The sequence below is a fragment of the Rutilus rutilus genome (genome assembly GCF_951802725.1).
Source record: "Rutilus rutilus genome assembly, chromosome: 5".
In the NCBI taxonomy this organism is placed as follows: domain Eukaryota; kingdom Metazoa; phylum Chordata; class Actinopteri; order Cypriniformes; family Leuciscidae; genus Rutilus; species Rutilus rutilus.
This window is the reverse complement of record NC_140213.1, coordinates 44522605-44550533: the sequence shown is the minus strand read 5'-3', so window position 1 is coordinate 44550533 and position 27929 is coordinate 44522605. Positions and strand designations below refer to the sequence as shown.

General features: G+C 37.1%; 1 protein-coding gene across 1 annotated transcript; it reads left to right on the top strand.

Moving 5' to 3' along the window:
- The first annotated feature begins 263 nt into the window (after positions 1-263).
- ppp1r13l (protein phosphatase 1, regulatory subunit 13 like) lies at positions 264-23872 on the top strand. Its single transcript, XM_084409916.1, has 13 exons — positions 264-400; positions 11621-11712; positions 11989-12104; positions 13139-13706; positions 14695-14778; positions 15961-16040; positions 16585-16924; positions 18143-18594; positions 18684-18821; positions 19679-19812; positions 19893-20059; positions 20419-20612; positions 22817-23872. The coding sequence occupies exons 2-13, from the start codon at positions 11676-11678 to the stop codon at positions 22850-22852; spliced, it is 2346 nt and encodes a 781-aa protein (XP_084266042.1). The 5' UTR covers positions 264-400; positions 11621-11675; the 3' UTR covers positions 22853-23872.
- Positions 23873-27929: the final 4057 nt, after the last annotated feature.

Sequence of the window (27929 nt, the reverse complement as noted above, 5' to 3'; positions counted from 1 at the left end):
CTTATCGTATTTTAGTTTTTTTTTAAGGGTTGCCCCTATTTGTTTACTAGCCTATATTTATAGAATACGGACATTTTTTACACTGTAACTCTTACAATGCATTCTAAATAGCTCTTAAATAAATACATAAAAGCAATCACGATCCAAATAAGAAACAAATATAATATAATGTCTGCGCGGATTGGGTCGCATTGTTTACCTGCGCCAGCTGTGAAACACCTGGGTCGGGTTTCAGAAGCAAGTGGGCTGGACTGAATATCTCTGAACTTCACATGCAAGAGTTAAACAAACACCATTGAAATGTTTTCCAGCTAGTCATGTAACACATCCATGCTCAGCAGGATTAAGTTCTAGGACTTTACACAGCACGACAACCTCACAACTGTTACAGCTATTCAAGGTAAAGGAATATTTATTGTGCATATATTGTTCTTTTGACTGAGAGTTCAGTACTTTTACTTGTCTTTGAGAAGACGATGTGGATTATACAGTGGACTCGGTCGTGTCCGTTATGCCAGGCCTTTTTATGAACCTTTTTGCGTATTATATATTTTAAAATATATGTTTCGAAAGTTTTTTTTAAGTCGCCTTTGTGTTAGAGAATGTAGAAGGAGGAGTCAGAGAAGCTTTAATGGGAATCAGATGTCTTGGAAAAAATCTTTTGAAGTCTGTTCTCATTGAGCTGTGCACTCACTCAACAATACATTATTCATTATTCAGCCAGAATGAAGTCTTTGAATTCACCAAAAGTTTATTAGAGCGCTTATTTATTTAGTAACAATGTAGTTTTGCAGTAGGCTACTTTGTGTTGTTCAGATTCCGAAAATGAAAGAGGCCTGTCAACATGAGAGTTGCTTCGTGTTACAGATGTTCGTTTGCATTTCTTGTCGGGACACATGAGGACTAAACCTGTTAACTCTATATGAATATGAAGGTCTCTAAATTATCAAAGGTCTTTGCTGAAAAACCTGCACACAATCTTCTAGCAAGTAAAAGGCGTTTAGCGTTATTCTAAAAAAAAAATTCCACCATGTTTTCAGATTAAATTTATATTGTCAGTAATATTTCAAAATGAACACTTTATAATCCATACATCATTTTTTTAGACACATCATGTTCAAACGTATGTGTCAAATAGGCTTCTGAAGAACTTTATTTGTCCATCTCTCAAGCATTGCATTGCATTATATAAATACAATACAGTTACAGCGCTTTGATTATAAAAATAAGAATTTTAATATCTTCTTAAAAGACATTTTTTTTGTCATCACTTTCTCACCCTCAAGCTGTTCCAAACCTGCATGAGTTTCTTTCTTATGTTGAACACAAAAGAAGATTATGTTAAAGACAGTTAATGGTAGCCATTCTTTAAAATATCTTCTTTTCTGTTCAACAGAAGAAAGAAAGAGTAAATGATGACAGAATAAAAAGAAAATTGTCTGAACTATGCATTTAACTCATTATTGGGAGATATTTACAGTATTATGCATTTTATGTAAGTTGTCTGCCATAATGTTATGAAGATTAATTCTTAAGTTTTGGTGTTTTATTATGCATATTCTCACTACATGGGCTATAAAAGCCTGATATGGTACAAAACCTAAAACATACATGCAAACGTTTTAAAAAAGATTTTTCTTAATAGGTTCAACAAACTTCCATTTCAGAGATGTTTCTGTCTATTATTTCATATGTCAGGCTTTACAGGGTTAAACACGCCACATCTTTTGATCAACAGTGTGTGTTTTTTAACCTTTAATCCTCATGTTATTTTTGTACGGTGTTGGGTTCAATTTAAGCATTAAGGCCTGATTCTCCCATCAGACTAAAAGCTGTCGGAACCAGCTGAACTGCATATCTCTCCGATGCTGTCCTGCTACAACTTGTTTTGAGGTTTTTGTGGCTCCCTTTTGCACTTGGCATTATCTGGCAAATTTGCATGTTTGTTCAATCACATGCCAGCCTGTCCTTGTGGGCACTGCGGTTAATGTCGCAAAGGTCGGATGCAGTCGGGGCGGATGTTGGATATATCTAGTGTGATTCACGAGGAATGTTAAGCTTGGAATCTCTCAAGACTTGAGAGATTCCAGAGGCAAATGTTATTTGAGACTCTTCAGATTCCTCTCTACACAGGCTGCACATAAACAAACATCCCTTAGAAAAGCAGTAGTGTCTAGCATCGTTGGTCAGAGAGAGTGTGAGCTGTATTAAAACGCACCCCATGAGATCAGCATGACTAACAGGGTTTAGTCAGAATGTTCTCCAGTGGCCATCATTGTCTGAAACTTAACCTGACACTCCCCAATCTTGTGTGTCAACCCAAAACTTTAAGCTAAATATGATACAATATCTATTTCAGTATTACAGTTTTATTTCACACCCAAAACAAAAATCAAAATCATTTACTCACCCTCATGCTATTCCAGATCTGTATGACTTGCGTTCTTCTGTCGAACATTTTGAAGAGCAGTCCGCGATCATTTTATGAACAAAACTGAGACATTTTTAAAATATTTACTTTGCTTTTCATTTAACAATTTAAAGCCCACTTCAAAACCACATAAAAAAATCTAGCTTTTAATAATTAAACATTATTACAGACAAGTGAACAGTCACTAATAAATACACAAATTACAAGCGTAGATGATAAATATAATATAACAAAGTTACAAATAAACAGTATTCAGGTACAGAAATGTAATCATTAAATGTAAAATAACACTATAGTGTCCACTGTATACATTAGATATAGATGAATGTGTTTTGTTGTTTGATTGACATTAATGACAATGGTATTAATAGGCTGCTGTCACTTTGAACAGATCCAATATAATGATACACATCCGATTTCTTTCTCAACTGTTCACGTACACTTAAAGGGATAGTTCACTTTGAAATTAATTTTTGATATGTTTTAGCTTACCTCAAGGGCATCCAAGATGTATGTGGCCTTTTTTCCGCAGTAGTTTCAATTTTGATATTTTTAGGTCAAACCGTTCTTGTCTGTCAGTCATATAATGCAGGTCGATGGTCACTGTCTCAAAACACAAGCACAGAGTCCAAATGAAACAATTCCCCATCATAAGTACACATTGATGGCCTAAGACACGAAACGAGCGGTTTGTGTGAGAAAACGAACAGTATTTATATCGTTGTTATCTCTTGACAACAGCACACGTCCAAATGATCTGACGGCGCGTGCGGGTATAGATATATACACTAGATGTCGCCTTCGCTACTGCAGTTCATTGGAACGAAACCGTAGCCAAGGCGACATCTATGTATATATCTATACCCGCCCGCGCCGTCAGATCATTTGGACGTGTGCTGTGTTCAAGAGATAACAACGATATAAATACTGTTCGTTTTCACACACAAACCGCTCGTTTCGTGTCTTAGGCCATCAATGTGTACTTATGATGGGGAATTGTTTCATTTGGACTCTGTGCTTGTGTTTTGAGACAGTGACCATCGACCTGCATTATATGACTGACAGACAAGAACGGTTTGACCTAAAAATATCAAAATTGAAACTACTGCGGAAAAAAGGCCACATACATCTTGGATGCCCTTGAGGTAAGCTAAAACATTAATTAACTAAAAAATTAAAAAATGAATTTCAAAGTGAACTATCCCTTTAAGGCATAAACCGACTGTGTAATGAGAATACTTGCTGAGACAGGCATTTTAACATAATTTTGTGTGGATGTGTCTGTTCAAGTGCAGAGAGATACGAAAGAGGAATCAGTTTGGAATTTGCATGCCATCTGAAACGCATGTGATCGAGGTCTCTTTCGCCTCTTCTTGCGCTTGAATGGTTTAAAATCGCTTAAATGTGTAAATTATCTAGAGAAAACACGTGCACATGCTAAACTTTCACTCTATGATGGTTAAACTTAGCAATTAATCAAGTGTATTCAAGTTATTGCATGTGTAAATTGCACATGCGTGCCGAACCGTGGGGCCTGGTCCATATGGATCACGGATCAACTTCGATCCGTTGCGCCCTTAGTTAGGGACGCCTTTTAGGGGACTGTATTTGCTCCTACTTCAGAGTAGGGTCTAACCCAGCACAAAAGGAACTACCAGTGACGCAGATGTACGTTGAATGGCCGAACACACAACAAAAACACAGCTCAGATCACAGCGTCCTCCAGGTGTTTAATCACCCGGATTGCGTCACTTCAGAGTTGCTGGCGGTGCAAATGCAAAGGAAAACGGCTCTAGGGGGACATTCAGTTCTCGGGGGACCACTCTGGTGGCTAGGTCATATAACTGAGTTCCTACCTGGTGCGAAAGCCCGTAATGTGACAATGGGGTGGGGTTCATAAGATTTTGACCTTTTGTATCCAGTCAATGGTCCATGTCATGGTAAAGGTTGCTCCACTCCCCTTCAGAAGAAGCCTTTTCAAGGTTGTGAAATAAAATCCTAAAGCCTCAAGATTCATTCCTTTCATTGTAAGAGCAGAGGTCTGAGCTTTTGTACATGGCCATTTTGCAGTCATTGCATACTTGTGTAATTGATTTTTATTGTTTATCTGATGAACTTCCTTACACTCTCAGAAAAAAAAGGTACAAAAGCTGTCACCGAGGTGGTACCTTTTCAAAAGCTACACTTGCATATAAAAACCTAAAGTGTACCTAAAAGGAGCAAAAGTGTTTTGTTTTTCTGAGAGTGCATCTGCTGTCTCGGCTGGTAATAAATCATTACACCTTTTTGGCAAGGTCTTTCATGAAGACCAAACCTGTTAGATGCTGTTTGAATGCATGGCTTAGTTTGTTCTTATCAGTTAGACTATGAAACACACTCTTGAAACTGGTTGTTTCAGTGCTGTGAGGTAGCGTCACGTCTGAGACCTGTCATGAATGTTCACTTATAATTATAGTGACTTAGAGGGATAGTTCACACTTATGTCATTCCAAATCGGTATGACTTTTTCTGCCTGAGACAAAAGAATTCAATTGGGTATAAAATATCTGAACTTCCTTGACCATGACAAAAAAAATCTTTCAAAATATGTTTTGTTTTCTACAGAAGTGAGTCAGGTTTGGAATGACACGAGGGTGAGTAAATGATGACCAAATCGTCATTGCTGGGTGAACTATGCCTTTAATTAACCATCTGGAGAACTGTGGGGATCTAAATGCTGCTTAGGCTGGTACAAAATGTACTACCGTATTTTCCGCACTATAAGGCGCACCTGATTATAAGGCGCACCTTCAATGAATGGCCTATTTTAGAACTGTTTTCATATATAGGGCGCACCGGATTATAAGGCGCATATAGAATAGAAGATACTGCAGTCAAATGTTTGACTGGGTTTGCGTTATGCAGTGGTCACCAACCTTTTCAAGCCTAAGATCACATCCAAAGTCCAAATGTAAACCAAGATACCTTGTTTATACTCGACGCGTCCGCATGAGCGCGAAGTTAATAAAAAAAATAATATCCGTCTGCTCAGGCAGATTCGGCTTAACAGCGCGCGCGCCTCTGAATCCGAAGATGCATGACTTTGAGCCGAATCTGCCCGAGCAGACGGATATTAGTAGTACATCTCATCACACCGGCACCCAGTTTGCGCGTCTAAATCAGTTGTATGGTCTGGTGTTCAGTCTAAAACAAAACAGTTGCGTCAAGTATAAATGCCTCGTCTGTTTGGGGAGTTGCGCGCGCAGTCAGCGGAGGCTCGCGCTCCGGTGTCAGGCGAAAGTATAAACAAGGTTTAAGTCAGCGGTTGTTTAACAGACGTTAACATAAGGCGCCAGATCCATATATAAGGCGCTCCGGATTATAAGGCGCACTGTCGTTTTTTGAAAAAAATAAAGGCTTTTAAGTGCGCCTTATAGTGCGGAAAATACGGTATTTGTTGTCTTGTGTGTTGATAGTGATTGACATTTATTATTAATCATTGGTTTTTGTAATGATTCACCTCCTACAAGATGAAACTTTAAATGCACTTTTCAAATTAACCCTGCCTAAAATAAATCTGCAACGAAAGATCATTTTGATAATCAATTAATCTGTTGGTTATTTTGTTGAATAATTGGATGACACATTTTTTTTTTTATTAAACAATGATATTATTATTTGAAAGCGTGCGTTAATAAATAATTATTAGTTATAGTAAAATTGTATTATAAAAGGAATTAATTGTATTTATTTACGAAAATGTTATTCCACATCCTGCCCAGTGGTGTCCTCCAAACTATGTGCAATTTGAAGGCTATAAAAACAAATGTGAATGTATTGATGTAGGCTCTTACAAGACACTTTGCTCACGAGACGAGACACGAGATTGGGTTCATGAGAACGAGACGAGATTTTTGCAATGTATTTTTAAGAAATCCTGACTGAAAAAAAATTGTCTGCAGGTGCATTTTGAAATGTTTTAACTAATCATCTTGTAATGAATGTCATTCAGCTATACTTTATGAGTATGAATTATCATATGCATTGAAAGACAACAATATACACCTCACCTTACTGTACATGAATTATGAGCTTCTGATTGAGGCTGTATAACCTCCTGTTTGAACTCCTTTCCACAAATTGAACATAGAAATAAAAACAGTATAAATAACCAAAATAAAAAACACAGTTTTTTTTAAGTGCAAACAATAAGTGCAACCATAATCAAAGTGCTCTGAATATTCAAAGTGCAAACAGAGACCAGAGCACACAGCCCAGCCTAACTTAGGTTTGAATCCCCCGCCATCGTCTTGTCAGTCACATCAGGTCTCGCCTTATTCTCGTCACATGATCAGTGAACTGTGATTCCTGCACTGTGTGTGACTCTGAAGCTCGTGCTGGATGAGCAGAGCAGACGTCCGTCGTGATCGTTATCCAACTGACTTAAGTGGTTTTTATTTCTGTAAAAAAGCAAAACGACAGTGGAGGCGACGTAGCGGTGGCATATTCTGTGCTAATCTCACCCTCACGCTCTGTCATGGCGATATCGCGAGACAGCTTTTTACCTCTATAAGAAATCTTGACACATTTTAATATCGCTAGATCTCGCGACACCCCTATTGCTTACCGATTTAACCCTCTGGGGTTTTTTGGTCATTTTTTAAAAATTGCTACTTCGTTAGAATTGTATGACACTCTGTGACTTTTGTGGCTGTCGCTATATGTGACCACAAAACAAATCGTGGATTTGATTAGGGCTGCACAATTAATCGAATTTCTAATCGCGATTACGATTATGGATGCCACGATTACGTAATCGTTCAAAGCCGCGATTACAATGCTAAAAAAAAAAATGCTAAAAATGGTCATTAAAAAAAATTACATAATAATTTTCACGGTCAGAAATTACCACCATAGGAAATTAATGCGAAATACAAAAAAATATGAACAAAGAGGAATTTTTTGGGGGTAAAATCTACAAATCAGTAACGATACAGAAAAAAGCTCATAGCAGTGAAGGGGTTACACTCTAAAAGATCGAGAGTGCAAAATAAGAACTGGTTTGACTGTAACACAAAACACTGGTTTGACTGTAACACTGCATTGCAAATGCGTGAAGGGAAATAAAATAAATAATTCAGCAACAATGCAGTAAAAAAAACGGACAACAAGGAAGGGTTTACACTCTAAAACATTGAGAGTACAAAACAGACACACACACACACACACTATTATACACACACAAATGAAATGGTGTGGCTGTAACAATATGGCAAAATTGAGCCAGAAGACTCAAATAAGAGTTTGTAATGAGGTTGACTAAGCTCTGATAAAGATTTCCTTTTCAATTTGTTATATTTTTATTGAATTTTGATAATATATGTAACAAAATGTCTTTCTCTGTGTTCAGGTTTGACTGTAGTGAAACTTATGGAAAACCTGACACTTCAAATCAACATTTCAAACAGAAAATATCTAAACCTTTACAAAAAATTTGTATTTTGAGAATGTCTAAATATATATATACAAATCCACAACCTAATAAAAGTAAGTAAGAAACCTAGTGGTTACACCATGGCATTACAGATGTTTTTCTTTTGTTTTTCTGCACTAATCTGCCTTAAAAAATAAGTTTTTAAAGGCATTGTCTCTATTTTAACATGAATTAAAAATGAAAAAAGAATAATTAACAAAAACAAGCTAACTAAATGTTAACTGATAGACGGAGCACACATTCACTAATCTGGTGGATGTTTTCCATGCACAGTGCACAGCAATTAACTGATAATCAAATTATCTTCAGTATATTATAATCTTCACTAATCTGTCAATTATTTTCATTATCGATTATTATTGATGTATTTTTGCAGCGCTATATAAATAATAAATTAAAGCCTATGTTTATTTAATAAGACAGAAGAGGCTGAGATTTGCAAGATGCAAATAAATGATTAGTTTTAAAAATGCATATCATGCAAATCAGGGTAAAGGACAAGTATAACAACCGATTGAGAAAGAGAGAGCATGAGCTGATGGCTTGTGTCACCACACCCTGATTCATCAGTGAAAAGCACTGCTGTTTCAAACTTTTAGTGCATGGTGTCCGCCCCAGGCTCAGAAAATGGGCTAGGTCGCCTTATCAGCGCAGCACGAGAGTTATTATTAACCTGTGTCACTCTCAACTCCACATTCCAGGCTCGCCGTATTGGCAAACGCCTGTGGAGCAGTGAAATGAGAGGTGGAGATCAGGGATTAAGATCAGATGAGGAAGAAAAAGGGAGTGTGTGAGAATACCGATAGAGAGGGTGAAAACTATTGTTTGTTTTGTCGTGCATTCAGAACAACGTGCAAAGTGAAGAAACACATAATGTGTTAGACATGCACATGCATGCTAAAAAAAACCCATTATATCATCCATCACTTATTGCACAGTTTTTTTTAAAAGGATGAGAAACTGCCATTCACAATTTGGGGTCAGTAAGATATTATTATTATTATTATTTATCCTTTTTTAAAAACTTTTATTCAGTCAGGATGCATTAAATTGATCAGAAGTTACAGTAAAAAACGTTTACATGACTCTTACAAAAGATTTCTATGTCAAATAATAAAAATATTAAGAATAATAACTGCTTTCACATGTTTCTTAAGCAGCAAATCATCATATTAGACTGATTTCTGAGGGATCATGTGACACTGAAAACTGGAGTTATGATGCTGAACATTCAGCTTTGATCACGGGAATAAATTACATGTTAAAATAATAGATAAATATACTAAAATAGTAAACAGATGTTTTCATTTATATAATTGTGCAGGCTATTCTACAAAACATATCTTAAATGTCTAATATACTATACAACATTATCATATTAGAAGTGTATTCAAGTTATTGTATGTGTAAATTGCATTTTTAATGTATTTTTGAATAAAGTTATAGATCTGAAATTCTGAAAAAAAGAAGAAGCAATTCTATGACCCTATTACATTTCCCATGGTCAAAATAAAACCATGTTTTGTAACTTATAAATAATTTAGATTGGTATATCGACCGCTCAAGTAAAATTTCAGAAATCATGTCACTTTATTTCAGGAAGTGCATTTGTTTAGGTGACCCGGGCAATGCTCTGTAGATCAGTCACACTGCTGTTTGGCAAGAGAGCACGAAAAGCACATGTACACACAGATTATTACAGCGTGAAGAGTGAAAGTGTCAGATCAGAGAAGCTTACTGTGTGTAACTAATACAACCCCAATAAAGGTTCACCAAATATTAGCTTAATGTTTATTCATAATAAGTCATTGTTTCACAAAGGACAATATTTGCATGCTGTATGTTTTAACTTTGTATAATGAGCGATGTCCACACACTTCTTCCAATATTGAAAACTGCACAAAGAACAGGCAAATTATTAATAAAGTTTTTTGTATTATTATTATTATTATTATTTGAAAGTCTAACAAAATTTTCAGATATGCATAAAATCTGTCTCTATGCACAGCCCACATGTCTATGTTCTGACACATGTTGGGTAAGTGTTTAGACACATCAGCATGTGAAAGTCATAGTGTCACTTGCTCTTGATTCAGTAACAGTTAATTATAGTGTAAAGAAGGGGTTGCAGGAACAGATGTTGGGACAGGGCGTTTCTCTGAAGGCATAGTTTGACTGTTGGAATAAGTTAGAAAGCCTCGCAAGTCCTGATCTATGCCAGTGCTTTTAGTAGGTTGGGCAGTCTTCACTATTGCAGAGTAATCACGTCTCAATAGTTTATATATACACTGTATATGCTTTATAGATACACATACACACTACTGTTTAAAAGTTTTGGTTGGTAAGATTTTTTTTTTTGCTCACAAAGGCTGCATTTATTTGATCAAAACTACAGTTAAAACAGCAATATTGTTCACATTTCAATGTTAAAGTAATTGTTTTCTGTTTTCATACACAGTAAAATGTAATTTACTATTTTCAGCATCATTACTCCAGTCTTCAGTGTCACATGATCCTCCAGAAATCATTCTGATATGCTGATTTAGTTTAGATTTAGCACTTTATTTAGATTTTCTCCACATAAAAAAAATGTACATCACACAATTACAGATACCATTGAAATATCACATTTATGTATTTATAGTCCTTAGTGAGTATAAGAATTCCATCTCAGGACAGAGACAGAACAAGGTTAAAGTTAAGAAATAATAAAAACGAGATATATTACAATTATGGATCTGTCATATGATGCAAATTATGTTCAGACAGCATTCCGCATTAATTCAAAATAAAATAATAGCAGAATTGCATACAATATACACAAGAACAGCAAAAAAGAATTCAAAAACCCTTAATGATTGTAATAAATCAGTAAAGCACCAGTGCTGCTAGATATTATGGTGAAACCGTGATACAGGCCTACATTTTTGATTTGATAGAAAGTTCAAAACAACAGGATTTATTTGAAATATAAATCTTTTTTTACAATGTACAAGTCGTTTCTGTCACTTTTGATCAATTTAATGCAGACTTGATGAAAAAAAATCGTAGTCTTCTAGTCTTTATAATTGTAATTATTGCACCCTTTTTTCTGATTAAATATTATTTGGAGGACTATATTTTAACTATTAAAAATGAATTCATAACACTGTAGGACTGCTTAAAAGATGTTACGTTGAAAAGATAGCTTGTAGTTACGGACTGGTAGTTCAGGCTGTTTATGTGGTTAAACGTAGTAGGAAGGACTTGTAAAAGTCGGGATGCACCGATTTTGGCCGATACCCGATAATTCTTTATATTTGAAAGCCGATATATTGGCCGATAAATCTAAATCCGAATTTTCATATTATTTTTGAGAGCCTGATTACAAAAACAAAAGCCTCACCATTAAAAGCAAATGTTCTCATTATAATTGAATGTAGTCTATATGACATCTAGCACTTTTTTTCCTGTTTTGAAGTGATTCCAATCATATTTCAAGCCATTCAAAACCATCACGGCGAAAACAGTGCGCATCTGGTAAATGTAAAGGCAAAGAAGTGTTTACTGTCAGAAAAAAATAAAATAAAAAGTGCTTTAGCATCAAATAAATAGATAATAGAACGGAGAACTGATTTAGAATATTTGAGTCAGAAAGCATGCTCTTGCTAAAGATTGGATGTTAGAGATAATGATGGACAGTGAAAGCTTGATCTGATCTTCTTTTCTGCACTCAGGCGCTGTGTTGAATGAATTGGAGGTCAAGTATACGTCTACAGAAACACAAACACCATGAACTCCCAGGGCAGCTATGGCAGCAACTTGATGTGTGAGTATTGCAGCACACCAGCAGTTATGTTTCATTCCTATGTAATAGGCAATGTGGGACAAGTTACGATGCAGCGGGTTATAATAAAATGGTTACATGTCTAAGCATGCTAACATTTTTCAGTCCTTTGTGAGCGCCTACAAAATGGCAAATAAGTCGCTATTGTACATAGTTCTGGAGTGGCTCGTTACATCTTGTTTCCTGTCCTTTGTCTGACCACTTACAATCATTATTGTATATTTACTCGATGTTTGTGTGTGTGTGTGTGTGTTGCAGTTCAGTCCATCAACGATGAGCTGAACGCATCTTTGGCCACAGCGGACGAGCTGTCACGGGAGTTCAGCTCCCTCTTGTCAGAAGCCACTCCTGTTGCAGAACCCACGACTGCACAGGTACAGAACCGACTCGAGACTGAGCTGCTTTACTATTGTCAAGCCGGCTTTCTATCTTATTTGGTGGTTGACATTTCAAGCAGTGACAACAATGTCCTGCAGTGATACGCATAATATAATCATGATGCATGCAGTTTATAGCTTTATGTTAATCGGTATCACTCTCAGAAAAAAAGGTACAAAAGCTGTCACTGTGGCGGTACCTTTTCAAAAGGTACACCTTTGTACCTAAAGAGTGCATTTAAGTCCCTCAAAGGTACATATTGGTACCAAACGTGTACATATTAGTACCTAAATGGTACATATTAGAACCCTTTTGAAGGGTACTGTCCCAGTGACATCTTTTGTACCTTTTTTTCTGAGAGTGATAGACAATATGGACTACATCTGTAGAAAGATATCTTTTATTTCACACTGCGTAACTATTTAAATGACCTGCAAAACAGCTACAAGAAAATATAATACAAACAATAGCCACCAGTGACATCTAGGGTTGGGAAAAGTAACATACTTGTATTTATATATCTTATGCTCTCCAAGACTGCATTTATTTGCTAAAAATACAATAAAAACAGCAATATTGTGATATTATTACAACTTAAAGTTGTTTTCTATTACTCCGGTCTTCAGTTTCATGTGATTCTTCAGAAATCAATCTAATATGATGATTTGATGCTCAAGAAAATGTCTTATTATTATTATTAATGTTAAATACATTTTATTGTGTGTGTTTTTTTTTAAAACAGCAACCTAATCATAATTATCATGAATTATTATCTTTATATAATATAATTCAATCCATCATAGCTGAAAAAAATCTCAATAGTTTCTCTCTACAAACAAAGAGACTTTTTGGATTTATAAACATGATATCCAGTATTGTGTGTAGCCATGAAATAATAAAGGCTCCCATGGTCATCCCAGAGCTTTATTGAGTTACTATCTACATTCCTCAGTTTGAGATGATGCATATGTGGCTAATTATTGTTCAAGTGTATTTGAATCCAACCTTTTCCTTGATGTTTTTACTGTAGAGGTCCAGCCCCAAACCCCAGGGCAGCAGGAATGGCAACAGCGGTTTGCACAGCGCAAACAAGAATGGATCTGAGGACATCAAGACAAGCATCCCCGTTTCCCAGAGCTCAGACTCCACCATCAAAAGGAGCGATTCCAACCTGGATCTTCCTCCTGCCCTCGCAATTCGATCTCCATCACCTGGCCTAGACAGCATGAAGTTCAGGCCTTCATCTCCCAGTCCTTTAACCCAGCAGCACTCCCCTTTCATGACACGTAAAGACATTTCAGATTCACGATATCCCGTCGACCAAAAGATGCCCCCTAATATGTCTCCAAATGCATTGAGACGAATGCCGCAGAGGTCTCAAGAACAAAGCATGAGAGGATCGCTGAGCTATGTGGAACTGTCGCCCTCATCCAGCCCCACATACGACAGTAGAACATCTCGCGGCTTGCTTCAGCCCTCATCGAGCCCCAAGTCTTCGATGAACAGGTCACCAAGGCTGGATCGAGCTCCTTCCCCTCAGCCGTTCAGTCAACCGTCTGCCAGTACGCTACCACGCAACTTCCAGTCATTCAGACCAGGTATTTGGGTTTTTTTAGTGTCTCCAATGCATGTAAATAAACACTCTTAAAAAATAAATTATTTTCAAAAGATGAAAAAAATGCGGGGGAAAAAACACCCAACCATGCATTAAATAACAGGAAATGAATACAGGTCATTTTAGCAAGTCCTCGCAAGTCCTGATCTATGCCAATGCTTTAGTAGGTTGGGCAATCTTCACTTTTGCAGAGTAATTATGACTCCAATAATTTATATATATACTGTATATGCTTTATAGACACACATACACACTACTGTTTAAAAGTTTGGGTCGGTAAGATTTTTTTTTTGCCATCAAAGGCTGCATTTATTTGATCAAAACTACAGTTAATACAGCAATATTGTTCACATTTCAATGTTAAAGTAATTGTTTTCTGTTTTCATATACAGTCAAATGTAATTTACTATTTTCAGCATCATTACTCCAGTCTTCAGTGTCACATGATCCTTCAGAAATCATTCTGATATGCTGATTTGTTGAAAACAGTTGTGCTGCTTTTCTCCCTTTATTTTGAATTTCTCTACATAAACAAAATAGGCAAGTTTTTTTTTTAATTTACATTAAAAAATTAATACTTTTTTTAGACATCCAACCATGCATTAAATAACATAGGAAATGAATACAGGTCATTTTAGACCCATGTTGTGTATTAGACGAGGTTTGCATTGCTTGTTGCATCAAAGGGTTAAAAATAAAGGTTCTTTATTGCCATTTGCAGTTCCACGAAGAATCTTTAACATCTGTAGAACCTTTCAATTGCACATAAAAGGTTCTTTATTGTGGAAAATGGTTCTTTCGATTTTTCTTCACACTCTGAAATGTTTACTGAAAAGTTCTTTAGGCAACCCATTCAGTGTGTACAGTGGGCACCGAAGGTCTTTGGTTGGTGGTGAAGTTGTCTGTTTTTTTTTTTTTTTTTTTTTTTATCGTTTGTTCCCTCATCGGTTCTTTCTTCCATCTCCTTTCAGAAGAGGGAATGCAGAGGCAGAAGAACCCCTGGAACGAGACAGACCTGGATGCATACGAGAGAAAGCCTCACCACACCTATGATAGTAAGTTCTGTTGCACAGTTTACACAGAATATAAAAGTAATGTAAACGCACGATGACTCACTTTTCTTTCATAAAATTGCATCGCTCAGTAGTAAACCTGAAAGGCAACATTGTGCAACAATTAACAGAAATTAATAATCAAAGACCTGTTTTTGTTCATTCAGATATTTTCATTGAAATTGAGTGCCTGTTTTGTACTTATTTCAGAATATAAAAAAATATATTTAACAATTTTATTAAACTATATCAGACATTACATTGCCTGCTACATGAGACAATTCTTAATTTTTTTAAATTAATTTGACATAAATGATAAGTGAAGACTGAAAAAGAAAATAATTTAAAATGTGAAGAAAATCTATATCTAACATAATCTATATCAATTCCACAGTCACATAATATTGCTTCTGTGTAACAAACACATATACAAATAATTTATGACTTTAAGTGCTCTAAAAGTTTACAATATTAATAATATTATACAATAAATATAGTCCTCTACACAATCTTTAAAGCTTTAAAATCCAAGATATATTATGACAAGGAAAAGCCTTTTTATTGGTTTATTCAAAGTCATACCTTCATTATTAAGCATTTATCGCTATATCATGTGCTTGCAAAGTGATGAAAATGGGTTTGTTACCAAGAGGCAGCATCATGCAGAAGGAAGCACATATCATCATCTGTAGTCAGGTTGCTCTCTCAATGTTAAAGGAAAACTTTTTGGGACTTATTCACTGTATCCCCCAGAGTTAGATAAGTCCATACATACCCTTCTCGTCTCCGTGCGTGCCGTAACTCTGTCTGACGCACCCACCGCTAGCCTAGCTTAGCACTGAGAAAATAGTTCCCAGTATATATACGGTTAGAAGATGGCTGTGTCTCATGTGACCTTGTTATTTGTACACGCTGTCACTATACAAATCACAACATGTAAATAGGAAAATGTTGGCGTTATTTTATCACTTATTGGGAGCGATATGCTAGCTGGAGCCATTTACCTCCAGTCTTTGTGCTAAGCTAGGCTAGCGGTGGGTCAGGCAGAGTTACGGCACGCACGGAGATGAGAAGGGCATGTATGGACTTATCTAACTCTGGGGGATACGGTGAATAAGCTGAAGTCCCAAAAAGACGGCGTGTTCCTTTAATTCTTCATTAATTATGTGTTTTCCTCTGTTGTAGAGAATGAGTGGATCAGACCAGCCGTACCCAACAGCAACTGGAAAGAATCGAACCTGGATGCACCTTCTTCCACAAAGAAGGTGTGCAAATTTTGGCGTGTGTGTGTGTGTGAAAGTGGTTGTTGGTGCCAGTTATTATTACAGTGTAAATATCATTGTCAAATAATCTGGATTATCTGGATCAACTGAAACCTGTTGACATTTTCTCTTTTTCTTTCCCACATAATGCTTTTTTATGGTTGGGAATAGGTTAACAACCAAACTGTAACTTAATACTATAACAACCAATGAAAAAAAAGAAGTTTATATGTAATTATGCCTTAGGATATACAAGTTTAGACAACTCCCATGAAACAGGCAACAGCTGTCATCTCATTTTCTTACAATCTCCTGTCCTTACGGTCTTTTGTGCTGTGAATTAAAACAATTTCCACATTTATAGTGTGCTCTTATTCGCATGACAAGTATTTTAAATTTGTATTGCCAAAGCATTTGCCTACAGATACAACAACAGTGTAAAACAACAACAACAACGTAATAATACAGTGGAACTGACTATGAATGTGAAGAAAAAAACAATGCGTTCTATGTTCTCTAATTCTCACATTTTCTTCTCTGTCTTCAGGATACCGCTCCCCATTCTCTCCCATCATTTCACAGCTCGCTCCCGAGAAACACTCGGCTCTCAGTGCCGCCTGACCCCACCTCAAAACCCAGCTCAGCTTACAGCTCTCAGCAAATCATTTCCCGGATCCCCGTTCCCCCTCCAAGCTCTGAAATCCGTCAGCACAGGCCCATCCCGCTTTCCTTCATCATGAGGATCCAAAACCCTGGCTCCAACAGATACACCCCTGGCCCAATGGGAGAGGCCCAGCAACACCCTCCCCTGCCCCGGGAATACCAGCGGCAAATCCAGACGCCTCAACCTCAGCAAGCTCAAAGACAGGCTCTCTACTATAGAGAAGGTACCAGTGGGCGTGACACACGCTATTCATTTATTCAGAAACACAGTTCATGCATACAGTGACTTGAATAAACCTTTCATGAGCATGTTTTTAATTACTGAATTAAAATCAAATAAATTTGGATTTTGATTGATTTTAGTTTTTGAAGGCATGAAGTCAATTAAAAATTAAAACAATGTTTAAAATTAATTCTTGAAAAAAAATCTCATATGTAGTTTAGCAGAGTCTTTTATTATTATTTATTTTAAAACTGATTATTAATATTTTAATATTAATGTTTAATTATTTATATATATATATAGATAGATAGATAGATAGATAGATAGATAGATAGATAGATATTTATATACAGCATACACAGTATATATTTTATTATGTATTATGACAGAAAAACTGTCTGCTAAATCAAAATCATATGGTTCAACCATCACAGAAAAAAACAACAACATAAAACAGGAAGTGATATCATAAAGTAGACCCCCTGCAGTCTATTACAATAGCAGATGATTTGACCATTGCATGACCAAGGCAAGATTAGTTTTAAAATGTAATGTTGTGCAACTTCCCAAAAAGTTGATATTTGTAAATTGATTAATACTGATTGAATTGAATTGAAATTGAAAGCATTTATTGAAATTAGGAGCGCTTATGTGTATTCAAGAAAATGTGTTATTACTTTTAACTTGATGGTTACATAACATGACATTTGTAGTCATGTGATGTTATTAAATTTAGATTTAAATTTAGACAAAGATTCCATTTCAACATGGCACATGCAGCTACATTTTTAAATGTTGTTATTATTATTATTATTATTATTATTATTATTCAGGGTTCCAACACAGTTTAGAAAAGTAGTATTTGTTTTCTTTTTCCATTCTTATCTAGACCATGATCCAGACCTGGCAACTACTCAGAGTATAGAAAAATATTTGTGTTTCCAGACTATTGCCCCTATTCAGTTTTCTAAAATAAGAATATTTAATATTGAAAATAAGAATATTTACAGATGCCTGTACTATATACCAAATATAATGGTGTAAATAATGCTGTATGAACCATTTATGTTAAATATGGTCTGAAAAATCTACAGAGAGGTTTGGAAATTTCAGTCTGGAAAAGTATGGAATTTTGAAATGGATTTGAAATTTATCATGGACACGTTTATTTGCAATTTAAAATGCATTTTTTTTTTTTTCGTTGGTTTCTTATAAACAGTACTTCACCCTGGAGATGTTGATGCTGAGCTTGAGAAACAAGACACAAGTAAAACAGAAGTGTTCATGAAACCAGACGGAGAGCCTAAAGTGGAGGATGTAGAGATGCCCCCTCGTCCTCTCAGTCCCACACGTCTTCAGCCCATCGTGGCTCCTCAGTCAGATCTCGACACGGACCTAGACGAAGTGATGCGCATTCGGGCCGAGTTCCCCAGGGCCCTGAAGAGACGCGGCTCAATCGAAGTTCCCCAGCCCCAGTATAACCTGCCCATTTCCCAGCCCAACCCTTACAAGATGATGATGAATAAAATGTTTCGCAGGAAGACCATCCGCATCAAGGAAGAACCAGTTGCTGAAAGCGCCAGCTCCTCAGATGGAGAAGAGAGTCCCAAATCTGCTGTGACAATAAATCCAATGCCAATCACAGAGATACAGGTCTCTCCTGAACAGAAGGTGAGAGGCAGACAGATTACATATTGCTCAGTAACAGTGGACAACCAATGACAGTTAAGAGGATATTTGATTTTAATCTGCTCTTACAGGGTATTCACTCTATCTTACGGAAGGGCAGCAAAGCCAATAAATCCTCTATCCGTAGAGCTCACTTGAGCCCACTGGTTCTGATGTTGGATGGGTCCTTAGTAGGAGAGTTGGAAACTGTACAGAGGGCTGCACAGGAGGTACGTGTCACTGCTCTGGGATTCGGCTGGTACCTTGCAGTTTGGTTGCTTACAGGTGCTGGCAACTCTATATATATATATATATGTGTGTCAACAATAAATGCCAAAAAACAGACGGCGCACAACTGAATAGATCAGAACACAGGGTCTTGAGTATGGGTGTCGTAATATACCATTATTGACGATAACGGTGATATAAAAAAAATGAAATATTGATATTGTGATAATATTACACGTGATAATATCGTAAATAATCCAGCACCAGTAAATGGTTGACACTCCAACATGGTAGGGGACAATATGTGACCCTGGACCACAAAACCAGTCACATGGGTCACAATTTTGAAATTGAGATTTATACATCATATGAAAGCTGAATAAATAGGCTTTCCATTGATGTGTGGTTTGTTAGAATAGGAGTGTATTTGGTCGAGACACAACTATTTGAAAATCTGGAAACTTAAGGGTGCAAAAACATCGAAACATTGAGAAAATCCCCTTTAAAGTTGTCCATTTATGTTTGCGATTGTGCTGCTTTTACTCACAAAATCACGGGAAAGACTTAATGTATTTAAGTTTGAATGTAAATATTTGTAATTATTTGCACAAATTAAAAATTAAAACTGGAAGTGAAAAAATAAATGTAAAGGAATTACTATAAATGTGCACTAAAATCTGAACAAAAACTCAATACAATTACAGTGACTTTACTTTTCAAAGATACACATTATATTAAATATGTTATAAATATATGTAACGATTTTGCATAAATAAAAATACTTAAATCAAAATAAAATGTTCAAGTATTCAAGTGTCTTGCTTGTAAATAACGAGTGCACTTGTGTGTCCCTGTATAGATGAGTGACCCAAGCCAGTCGAATGATGAAGGCATCACAGCCCTTCACAATGCCATCTGCGGTGGACACTCACAAGTGGTGGAGTTCCTGGTGCGGATAGGGGCGAACGTTAGCGCTCCGGACAGTCACGGATGGTGAGTGATCAGTTTAACAAGTGTATATGTGTTTGCATATGCATTTCTACACTATATATTCACTCTCATCTCATCGGCAGGACGCCCCTGCACTGTGCTGCATCCTGTAATGATCGTAAAATGTGCGAGTTTCTGGTTCGTAACGGAGCGGCAGTGATGGCCGTAACAGACAGCGATGGGGCCACAGCGTCACAGAAGTGTGACCCGTACGCCCCGGGCTTCGAGGAGTGTGAGGGCTTCCTGAGAGGTGAGGATCGTGTCATGCGAAAAAACCTTAACAGACTTAATTACTTGTGTACAGAGGTAAACTAAATGACGCAACACAAGTTTTTACAGGCGTAACGCCTACATGTGTGTTAACTCCCAGCATTAAATTTAGCATGTCACAATGAGCTGTGCATTCCTGAGTTAATAGTGTCATCCGCTCATATGGGTTGGAGACAACGGTCAGAACAAGTCAGGCAATTCATAAACTGTAGGGTGAAGATGACATGCAATACACCCTTATTAACTCACCAACACTAGTTTGAGCACAGTCATGCATGCAACAGTTTAATCTTCTGCTGTCACCATTATGCGCAGTTTCACGTGTGTGTTTTTGTTTAGGTGTGGAGGAAGCGATGGGCGTAGAGAACAGTGGGGTGGTGTACGCTCTATGGGGATATCCTGCGCAGGCTCCTGATGAACTGAGCTTCAGAGAGGGAGACATGGTGACCATCCTGCAGAAGCCTGAGGGGGTGGACTGGTGGTGGGCTTCACTGTGTGGCAGAGAGGGCTTCGTACCAAGCAACTACTTTGGGGTAAGAAGAGCTCATTTACACGAAAAATAATGGTCTAATACACAGTTCTCAACTAGGGGACTGAGGCCTCAGCAAAGGGAGACACTTGATGACTTCAAATATTTAATTATTTATATATATATATATTAAAGAACAGTAAATCAGAAACCTATGGAAGCTTGTTTCCGCCACAGAATAAAACATTTTAAGAGATAATTGCGACTTTTTATCTCACAATTGCGAGTTTACATCTCGCAATTCTGACTTTATTTCTCAGAATTGCGAGATACAAAGTCAGAATTGCGTGAAATAAAGTCGCAATTGCGTGTTATAAAGTCAGAATTGTGAGATATAAACTATTCTGAGGTAAAAAAAAAAAAAAAAAAGTCTGTCTTTTTTCCCCCCTTAGAATTGGACTTTATATCTCACAATTGTGAGTTTATATCTCACAATTCTGAGAAAATATTTTTTCATATTTTCTCAGAATTGCGAGATATAAACTCGCAATTGCGTTATAAAGTCAGAATTGCGTGATATAAAGTCGAATTCTATAAATTAAAGAATTCTGACTTTATAACACGCAATTGCGACTTTATTTCACGCAATTCTGACTTTATATCTCGCAATTCTGACTTTATATCTTGCAATTCTGACTTTATAACACGCAATTGCGACTTTATACTGTATCTCGCAATTCTTATTTTATATCTCGCAATTCTGACTTTATAACACGCAATTGTGACTTTATTTCACGCAATTCTGACTTTATAACATGCAATTGCGACTTTATATCTCGCAATTCTGACTTTATAACACGCAATTGCGACTTTATTTCACGCAATTCTGACTTTGTATCTCGCAATTCTGAGAAATAAAGTCAGAATTGCGAGATGTAAACTCGCGCAATTGTGAGTGAAAAAGTCGCAATTATTATTTACATTTTTTAATTTTGTGGCGTAAACAAGCTTCCATAGAAACCTTTATCTTCTGGAATCACAAAATTAAAATGTGGTTAATTAATTTAATGTAATATATCCCAGTTTCTGGTAATAAAAACATATTGCATAAAAATATTTTAGACAATAAGAATATGGGGGAGGGGGCTTTGAATCATTTTGTTTACACTTTATATTCAAGGTGATGTTGTTACAGTGTAATTACTTTGCAGTTACTGAGTAATATTAATTTACTACATGTCCTTACTGTAGGGTTATGTTTAAGGTTTGATTTAGGGTTTGCTATGTTTGGTTTAGTTGCATGATTTACTGTTATTACTATAGTAAGTACATGTACCATTATTTTGTTGGAAAATGGATGGCCTTTGCTTCAAAAAGTCAACAAAATGACAACTTTTCAGCTGTTTAAAGGTGCAGTAAACGATTTCTGAGAAACGCAGTTGAAAGTTGATCGGACTGAGCAGCACAACACACTTGTAGCCAATCAGCAGTAGGAGGCGTGTCCACTGATGATGGAGGAGGAGAGTGAGCCAATCAGCAGTAGGGGGCGTGTCCACTGATGATGGGAGAGGAGAGTTAGCCAATCAGCAGGTGGGGGCGTGTCCACTGGTGATGGAGGAGGAGTGTGAGCAATCAGCTGTAGGGGGCGTGTCCACTCGTGGGGGTGGAGAGAGAGTGAGCCAATCAGCAGTAGGGGGCGTGTCCACTCATGGTGGGGTAGGGGAGAGAGTGAGTGAGCAATAGGGAGATTTGAAGAAAGACTGTAGAAAGAGAGATGGCTGAGCGACATTACAAAAGAGAAAAGGTCAGAGGAATATCACCAGAAAAAGAGGGGTTATGATCAGGCAAGAGATTTAGGACCTGCGTTAATATTAGAAACGTTTTCTTGCATTGTGTGTTCGTGCATTTTGGGGACGGAGCAATGAAGGGTGGAGTGTGTTTGTTTGGGTTGATTTCAAATATCAACAGTTTTTCTCATAAATCACTCACTGCACCTTAAAAGCTAGTAGACCACGTTGGACTAGTAACAAACCAGAAACCATGTTCCAAAAGCCAGTTTAAACTAGTACAGTATGACATTTTTCCCAAAAAAAGTCTTTCTACAATGTTTATAGAAGAAATTAAAACACAAAATATGTGCTGGTGCCTTCCACTACAGTGTTTAAAATGTCTTAAAATGTTAAAAATGTTTTTGTCTTTCATACATTCCAATCATTTTTACTCAGTCTTTAAATGTAATTTTGTCCTTTCTTGTTCTCTCACATTCAGCTTTTTCCAAAAGTGCGGCCTAAGTCACTCTGCTGAAGCCATCCTCTAACATAAGACAAAAGCGATCAGTGCATCTGAATCATGCCAACCAAGTCTGAACACAGGTTTCACAAGTGTGTTTGAATATGTGTAAGATTTTTTTTCTCTTCTGTCTTGTATAATGGACAGCTATGGTGGGATTGTAGTTCAATCCCATAAAGTTACAGTTCAGTTTTCACTATAAGAACACCATGACAAAGTCACTTCACTGGGAATAGTGGATATATAAGTTTATATAGACCTTACCAATGGTAAAACTGTCATTAAGGACAATTTATCTTGTAAATCAGAGCATGCTGCATATACCTTTTGAGAATAGGGACTTAGTTTCATTGTATAAGCGGATTGGATTAGATAATAAATGTGTAAAAGTCTCATCATCAGTTTGTTTGGAAAGGCTCATTCTCTGTCCTGACTAATGTTTTTCAGCACTGAGCAGAAGGGAATTCATCAGTCTGTCAGTATTGCTTTTTTTATGCATATTTTTCACATTTGTTTTATCAGTTGTTAATCAGTAATGTTGCATAAATGCAAAAAGGGTTTATTAGAGATGCATTTGAATAACTAGTGTCCTAACTCAGCTTTAATTTGTTTTTTTACAGTATTCCGCACCACAATGTTAGCTTTTTATTTTTTATGTAACTTTTAACTTGCTATTTCTATCTGTTTTCATAGTGACCTTTATGTAGTATGAAATATGAGTGAAAGTTTTCCTCTCGTAACAATATGTTCTCCATGTGGGTTGTATATGAAATATTTGCTTTGATGTGAGGGAAGTTTGCTTTAGAGGTGTGTGTGCGACTGTGCGTGAGTGTTTGTTTGATTAGCCTGGTTGAATCCACTGACTGTGACTGTTAAGAAGACATTGACAAATTGTTACTCTCTGTAATACTCTTGCACAAAAGAAACATAAATAAATACTAATTGTACATTTGTGGTTTGTTTGAATCTTTCCTGGACATGCATAATTGTTAATAAAGCTCTTTGCACACAGGATCACACTGTGCATGCAAGCCACAACCCCAGTCATTTTTGATATCACACAAACCACACTTGCACCAATCACCCCTAGAGGTCACCCAAGCAGCATTCTCATTTACTCGTGTGTGAATGGGGGGAGAAGTCTGCAAATGATATATGAGCTTAATTTTCTTCAAACTCTTCAGGTATAAATCGAATGTATTTTGATTAATGGGTTTTAAAGATTCTATAGAGATGGGGAATATATAATGTGAAGCATATTTGATTAATCAATTTAGCATTAATATGTTTACTCTGGTTTAATTAAGGCAAAACCAGCTAGTAATTAATCTTGTTAATTAAGTTCCAGAGGATTCTTTTGATCAGCCTGCTATCAGATAGACTCGTTCATTTCACCTCACTCAAAAGATGCATGCTGACATTATGTGATGAAAGAATTTCATATATGCAAATATAATTCTGGGCATAGGCTGTTAATAACACAGAGCCACCACCTACACTGGAAGAACTGGAGTGTCATCCAGAGCTTTTATTATCTATTTGCTTGTAATATCTTTATGCTTGTGTGGTAAGATTACATAAGCCTCCAGGGGCTTTATCCTCCTGAATACAGTGTTCGGAGAACCATGGACTAAGTAAACATCACTGTGCACTATTATAGTCACAGCTGGGTACTCGTTTATGGAGCGAAAGTATCTGTACTTGTATAACAAAAGCAGATGGGCATTCTGCGATTGTTATGCGTTATTTTTTATCAAGTGTATAATAAATATCGATTATAATTGTTTAAATATTTTTTTTATGATAAAACAAATCACCACTCATACCTACCGGTACTACTTTCATGTTTCTCGAATCACTCCGCGATCTCGCGCCTTTTTGCGTTTGAAACGATGCGGCTTCAACGAGGGAAGTAAGTAACAAATCAAGTAAGTGAAATTAGGCAAAAAACTGCTGTTAAAAATGGACTCGGGTGTCTTCACTATTAATTATTTTAGACAGTATTATTTCTTTCTTTTACCGTTTAGACAAGCAAACGAAAACACTGCTCAGAAGAACACAAACCGGTAAGAGACACTACAAAATGATGTGCGAGAGAAACTTTAGAGAAAGAGGACACAGCTGAAATGCAGGTTAACATATAGGCCTAAACAATTTTTGTTTTTTGTTTCTTAAAATCAAAATTAAATGGAAGTTGCGAATGCGATTGTCTTTTCTTCCCTGATGTAATGTATGAATTGAAACTGCTTCTCGAACAATAAAACTGTAGGGCGGGACTTGATTTTAGAAATCGAGAATTGATTGGATCACTGTGGTTTGCTATTGCCATGATCTCATGTGAGTGACAGGTTCGCCCTCACGTCATTAAACAATTCATCAGAGAAAAGGACATGTTCCTGCAAGTGGGAGGGTAAGTTATTTTGATTAAAGATTATAGGAATGTATAACAAAAATAAATAAATATAATACAATAATAATAATATGCACAGATAAATTATTCATAATAAATACAGTACTGCCATATTGTCAATTTTGTTTCATGGTGACAAATGTATTATGCCACTCTTTGGAATACTTGATTCTGATTGGTCAAAGGCATCATGTGGATTTCCTTGTTGGATTAGATTATCTTGTTTCATACAAAAGTGTAGCTTGGATGCTAGCCAAATTTAGCCCCGCCCATAAAATTTGAGGTCGGGAAGTTTGGTCTGGACTAGCAACTATCCTTGAACCAGAGCTTTTCGGACCAATCAAATTGTCAATCAAATAGTAACGTAATCATCCACGTCACCAAAGAGCGCTTGGGTTGAATTCGTTTACAACAAAGATGGCTGCCACTGGAGAATTGAGATGTGTAGATTCCGCCATCGCGTCTTTTATAGAAAGATATCGACAGTGCATTAATTTTAAAAGAGGAACCGAGAACTGCGATCAAGGCATTTGTCGATCGAAAAGATGAACGAAGAACATACATCACTTACTCCGTTGCTTGGTTGTAGCCAGGTCTATCCAATTGAGTGCAGAGACATTTTCTTTCCTGGTTCGGTTGAAACACGCCCCATAATCACAGCCCAATGCAGCAGTATCAGACTCATATTCTGACTAGAATCTGAGTATGGCTAACAAAAGTGTGGAGCAAAAAGAAAAATATATATTTCTGTCTCAAAAGCATTGCATTTTCCAAAGAAAATTTCCAGACGCTCATGAAAAATATAGATCTTCATATCAGGCCTGCCGTCAAGGGGGGCTATGATGATTTCAAGACACACCCCCACCCCCACCCCACGAATACAATTTCAAACCTCAAGCCCCCCTGAGAATGATAAAAGTGTGTCCTGGCGCCGGGACTGATTCATATACATGCATAGAGCAAACCAATGTTCATCCCCCCCTGTGAGAGGTGTGTTTGATGTATACTGGTGCTGTTGTGATGGGGCTTTGTATTGAATGGTGATTGTGTGAAGGTAGAACTCATTTGATGCCTCATTGGAACGCCATTATGATGGAGGGGAAGAGAGAATAGAGTGCTTTGGAAAACTCGAACAGAGAGAGCGTGCCCCCTTCAGAAACAAACCGAACCTCATATCCACAGGCACACCTGAATGCTTTTCAGCTTTTTTTTTTTTTAGTCTCTCTCTCCCACTTTCCTGACCTCATCCCTTTATTTCCCATACCTCGTTTTTTTGCCTTGTTGAGTTCCACTCCACTGCCAGCTTGATTCTCTCGCGCTGTCTTGTTCCCTCTGTGTTTTCTCTTCTCTGTCTCTCTCCCCCTGTTTTTCCCTTCCCCTTTCTCAGACACACACTGTTAGTCTAGAGATGAGTTGGCCATTATTAGAGATGGCATTTTGGCCCATCAGCTCCTGACAGGCCCGCTTGACGTGACAAGACGGTGTACGTGCACCTCAAAACAAATAAATGTGTAATCAGCCTCCAACAGATGGGCTTTTCCGATGTCTCTAAAGGAAAAAATAGAGAGAAAAAAAAAGAAAAAATAATTGGAGTGGAAAAATGGTATGGGAGAAATGAAAGGCTGTTCCGTTTCTTTATCTCTTCCTCCCTCTTCATGTGTAAACTGAGGAAAGGAAACCTGTCAGCTGAATATGAAGGTAATCCATAAAATTAATAGCAGAAGGATAAATTATTACAGATAAAACTACACTCTGGTGTAAAAATGCTGGGTTGTTTTAACCCAATTTTGGGTCAAATATGGACAAACCCTAGCCTGGGTTTCCCCATGCTGCCTTGAGCGCAGCGTGATTTTATTCACACTGCTAGGCAGCCTGGACACCATGGACCAGATTTTCCCCTCAAAAAGGGAACCAATCACAGAACGGGGAGGGAGCAGCAAGACGATGACGAAGTCTATGCGACACACCGAAGCAGTTTGTTTATATCTATGGATCCAACATGGCAGAAGACGCAAAGTTACCTTTCGATGCTGCCTTAGATAGTGTTCTAAGTAGTTTAGTCGCTGAACGCCATCGTGTACACATCTCTGACCCATCATCTTCTTCCTCGTCGAATTTCTGTCGCTCTACATATGTCATCTGGTATAATTGAAACGATTGGCTATGAGCTATACGTACAGGCGCATTTGATAGACATTCGTAGTGCCCAATAAACGGCTCTGGGCATTCGTAAACCACGCCTCAAATACGAGAAAATGAACATGTGGTTCCCAGACCACGTCTCAATGAGACGAGGTCTGACGTTAGCCAGGCTAGACAAACCCATACGTTGGATTAAAAATGCATTATAAAAATGTAACCCAATGGCTGGGTTTGTCCATATCTGACCCAAAATTGGGTTAAAACAACCCAGCATTTTTTAGAGTGTAATGATGACTGATTTCAGAGTCCATTCAAACTGAAAACAAAAACAAATCTGATGTGGCACTAAAATTAGGCACATTCTATTTAAAGCCATTTAACATTGCACAATCCCATCATCAAGCCCTCATATGAGCCGTGTTATTTTCAGAATTATTTATATAGTTCCCACAGAAACACTCCAGAATCTTGTAGAAAGTCTTCCCAGAAGAGTGGAAGCTGCAAAGTGGGGATTAACTCCATTTTAATGTCTATTATTTA

Bases quoted from the DNA above. Each gene is read 5' to 3' on its own strand.
- ppp1r13l (XM_084409916.1), top strand. From the start codon at position 11,676: ATGAACTCCCAGGGCAGCTATGGCAGCAACTTGATGT. The intron at 14,779-15,960 runs GTAAGTTCTGTT...CCTCTGTTGTAG, and splicing joins GCCTCACCACACCTATGATA to AGAATGAGTGGATCAGACCA. The intron at 16,925-18,142 runs GTACCAGTGGGC...TCTTATAAACAG, and splicing joins GGCTCTCTACTATAGAGAAG to TACTTCACCCTGGAGATGTT.